This window comes from Cicer arietinum, chromosome 7 (assembly GCF_000331145.2).
Source record: "Cicer arietinum cultivar CDC Frontier isolate Library 1 chromosome 7, Cicar.CDCFrontier_v2.0, whole genome shotgun sequence".
NCBI classification, from domain to species: Eukaryota; Viridiplantae; Streptophyta; class Magnoliopsida; order Fabales; family Fabaceae; genus Cicer; species Cicer arietinum.
Window position 1 is genome coordinate 11607522 of NC_021166.2, and position 3944 is coordinate 11611465.

Below are 3944 nucleotides of genomic sequence, written 5' to 3' on the forward strand. Positions count from 1 at the left end.
TAATTCCGGACCAATAAATAATTCCAAATCACCCATCTCTAATTGATGAAGAAAAAATACCTAAGGTTTAATTAAAGAGCGGCGATGATATTGTTTTCTTGATACTGAATTGTTAAGAAAAGATCAAAACTAGTAAGGGTGCAAAATGAAAAAACCCTTATGACTTATGAGTGACAAATTAAATGTTGAGTATGTTTAATAAAATGAGTCAATCTATAATTGATATTATAATCATTCATTATTGATCATATATATACATATAATATCAAGAATTTATTTTATCATCTATAACTAATATTATTTAATTTACATTTTAAAAGAAATTATTCACTTTATAATAGTCAAATCTCGTTATTTAAAGGGTATTTTTCTCAATTTCAATATCAGTTCACAAATATGAATAATCAACAAATTTTACATGCCCATGGGCATACTTCTAGACCATTGTAAAATTCTAAAAATAATGAAATTTAGATATTTACAGTAGCGATGGCTAGGTGAAAAATAGCTCCCAAAATTTTATCCCTTTCTAAAAGTGAAAATTGCTATAAAAAAAATCAAATTTAATAATGCAACGCTTTTTTACTATTCCAACTTTCTTTTAAATGGCCCAATATACGAACCAATATATCCAGCTATGCGTATTTAGCTTAAACATTGACCGTATTTAACTTAAAAATTGACCATAAATATTTATTGAGGATTTTATTATGTTCTATAAAAGTTTGGCGGCGAAACTCACATCATTGACTTCATTTTGGTTACACCATTGAAACTCTTTACTTCTTTAGCCTTTCATGTAGAGATAGATTTGCCATCCATCATATATCGAATAGCTAATATGCAGATTCATAAGGGTTGCTTAATCAACCAAATGGACTTTAATCTCTAAGCTGAATCACAAGTGTGTATATATACTATTCCCAGATGGATTTATTATTGTCTTCGAAACATCTGAAATAAAATTTTGAAATGACCAAAAGATGTAAAATTTTGAATATTAACAACAGTCAAATAAATTATGAGAAAAAGCACAAAGCCAATTCATGGAAAAAAGAAAGATGAAATTTATTGCTTCATCGAGAATACAGTGTTTCAAGTAGCATGATTATAGAGACACTTCACAACTGAGTTGCCCCCAGGTTCTATAGATAGATCACTTTAATAACTACATGATAGACAATTAGACATTGCTCTCCGCCACGGGGTTGCAGCACTCTATCAACATAGACTGAGAGATTGTCAGCAGAACATTATTTTCACTGACCGGTGTACCTTGGTTTCCGCTTTTCAGCAAATGCGGCCAAGCCTTCCAGCCGATCTTTGGTATTCAAAACCTCATCATAGCAATCTCCTTCCAAAACCAAAGCTGATGTTAGATCGGTCTCCAAACCCTTGTTAATTGCTCTTTTAGCCATCCTTATTGCTACAGGGCCCTGTTAAAAATTTACTGTAACTGAATAGCATATATATAGAACAATGACAACAACCATGCCTTATCTCAAAAGTCATATGTGCAATTTAAAAGGAGGGCTGTTTTCTTTTGTAAATTCCATACCTACAAGTATTTTCTCTTTATACTATCCAAATAACTCCATAACAATTAATTTTAGGATAACATTCTAAAACATAAAAATGTTGTTCGGCGAAAAATTATTTAAAATGTTTAATCTAATCAAAAGTAATTTCAGACAATACACTCTTGACAGGCAAATTCAGATTACCAGGGTCCATTGAACAACTGAGTCATTTATGTATGTCTTGCAAAAGAAGTGTTTAGCAATGTATAATCAACATTTAAGAAAAATCAGTCATTTCCATTTATATATGGACTTTTAATGGCACAAAAAGCCTCATCTTTTACATTTCTAAATGTCATAGTGTAGCATCAGTTTCCGCATGATATATTTCTCAGAGAGATACCTTTTGATTGATATCCCTTGCAATTTCAAGTGCCTTGGAATAAGCTTCACCAGCCGGAACACAGTAATTGACAAGACCTGCGCGAACAAATGATCATGCAGCTATGTATCATTGATATTAGTTGGGAAAAGCAGAGAGATAATTGACATACTTTATTTGTGAAGTGGACCTAAGTATCATTGGTATTAGTTGGGAAAAAAACAAAGATAATTGGCCTACTTTTCTCTTTGCTTTCCTTGAGGTCAACATAAGATGGCTAAGAGTATGAAAGTCATACTGTTGCCAAGTGAACTTCAATATAATGGAAGTTTGATAGATAAAAACTGAAACTTCAGAATGTCTTGAATGTTTTTTAAGTTAAATAGTTACTCTCAAGATCCTCCATATTTGAAAAAGAAATGAGCCAGTTAACTAATCAACATACCCATGGATAGCGCCTCGATGCCATTAATCTTTCGACCAGTAAAAATAATATCCTTTGCTGTTGCTTGTCCAACCAATCTAGGTAGTCGCTGAGTTCCACCTGCCCTGTGCACGACAAGATTCCATGAGATCTGATCTATCCCAAAATCTGAACTGTTGTCTATACTATTACTATTAGAGACAACTTTCCAAACACAAGGCAGACATACATATTGGTTGTTTTAATTTATGCCCATTGCCGGCCGGTTTTAGGGGCCTCAACTCATTACCAGAGCAACATATAAAAAGTTTATAGCAGCTATGAAAGTATGAGCAGCATCATGTTAATAGCATGGATTGAACTTTGAAACTCCTACTACATAGTACATAGTACTTTTTTCATGTCCCAACCCAAATCACTAGCTAATTCTTCTGGGACTTTACATTTATATTTATTTATTTACATATTGCGAAATTTAGCTCTACCTATTATTTGGTAGCAGAACTGAAGAGACGCATGGAAGAAATAGGCAGTGTCAAAGATACAATATGTTGAACAGAATTAGTATACAGCATACCCAGGGATTATAGCAAGTCCTGTCTCTGGCAAACCCATCAAAGCATTTGCTCCTATGCCATGTAAGAAGAAATAATTAAAAAAGAAAGACTAACACTTACACTCAGAATCATTCAAACTATCCTATAAACAAATAGATCCAATTCACAAAAGTACAACATATTTGACTACCACATATTCGCAGATCACATGCCAAAGCCATTTCAAGTCCACCACCAAGAGCTACTCCTTCAATAACAGCAATAGTTGGTATATGAACTGCCTGAATAAAAAAACAAATATTGTGCTAGTTTCCTGAAGCGGTGTCGACAAAATGAAAAATAAGTACAACAACAGCACATGAACATGATAGTCCACTCAGATTTTCCATCACCAAATTCCATTTTATAACTATGGCAGTACAAACTATGAAAGGAGGTTTAAAAAATATAATTAGGTCAGCTCATGAGCTAAATCACCAACTCCTTCCCCCTAAAGACCACTATAGATAGTATGATGCTTCATATGTCATTCATTCATCATATGATGTTGCTAAGTACAGCGCTAGAATGTAAATAATTGAATAATGCAAACTAACCTCTAGAAATGACAATGTGGAACGAAGAGAATTCACAAAAAACTGAACCTCTGACTGATTCATGGTCCTGCGCTCCTGTGACCAGATAAGCATGAAACCCTTAAAACACAGAAGTGAAGTGACTCTACTCTAAGAAGATAAGAAGTAAAACTGAATCTGCAGTGGTTTGAAAGACAGCAAGAATCAATTACGGAAGTGAATAAATTGTGTCTAATAATCATGCTTTGACGCATTTCAGTTTGTTTTATTGCAACAAAAACTTCTTTAGAAGAAAATGAGCTACACAAATTATGTTAAGCACCCAATCTTATTCCTTTTAAGATTTAATTAAAAATGGTAATTAACCTTTAAATCAGCCCCAGCACAAAATACCCCAGGAACTGAACTGCGGATCATGGCAACATTAGCATCAGAGTTCTGATTAATCAATTCAAACACACGACTTAGGCCACGCAGCATCTCTTT

At 33.4% G+C, this 3944-nt stretch overlaps 1 protein-coding gene across 1 annotated transcript in view; it reads right to left on the reverse strand.

Annotated features, from left to right (window-relative positions):
* Positions 1-1047: 1047 nt before the first annotated feature.
* Positions 1048-3944, reverse strand: part of LOC101495172 (probable enoyl-CoA hydratase 2, mitochondrial) — a 3877-nt gene continuing 980 nt past the window's right edge. The window contains exons 3-9 of the mRNA XM_073364060.1: positions 3825-3941; positions 3480-3554; positions 3074-3164; positions 2904-2955; positions 2348-2451; positions 1924-2000; positions 1048-1436 (exon numbers count right to left, since the gene is read on the reverse strand). Coding sequence (XP_073220161.1) covers positions 1260-1436; positions 1924-2000; positions 2348-2451; positions 2904-2955; positions 3074-3164; positions 3480-3554; positions 3825-3941 — 693 coding nt within the window. The 3' untranslated portion in view covers positions 1048-1259. The remainder of the gene's footprint in view (positions 1437-1923; positions 2001-2347; positions 2452-2903; positions 2956-3073; positions 3165-3479; positions 3555-3824; positions 3942-3944) is intronic.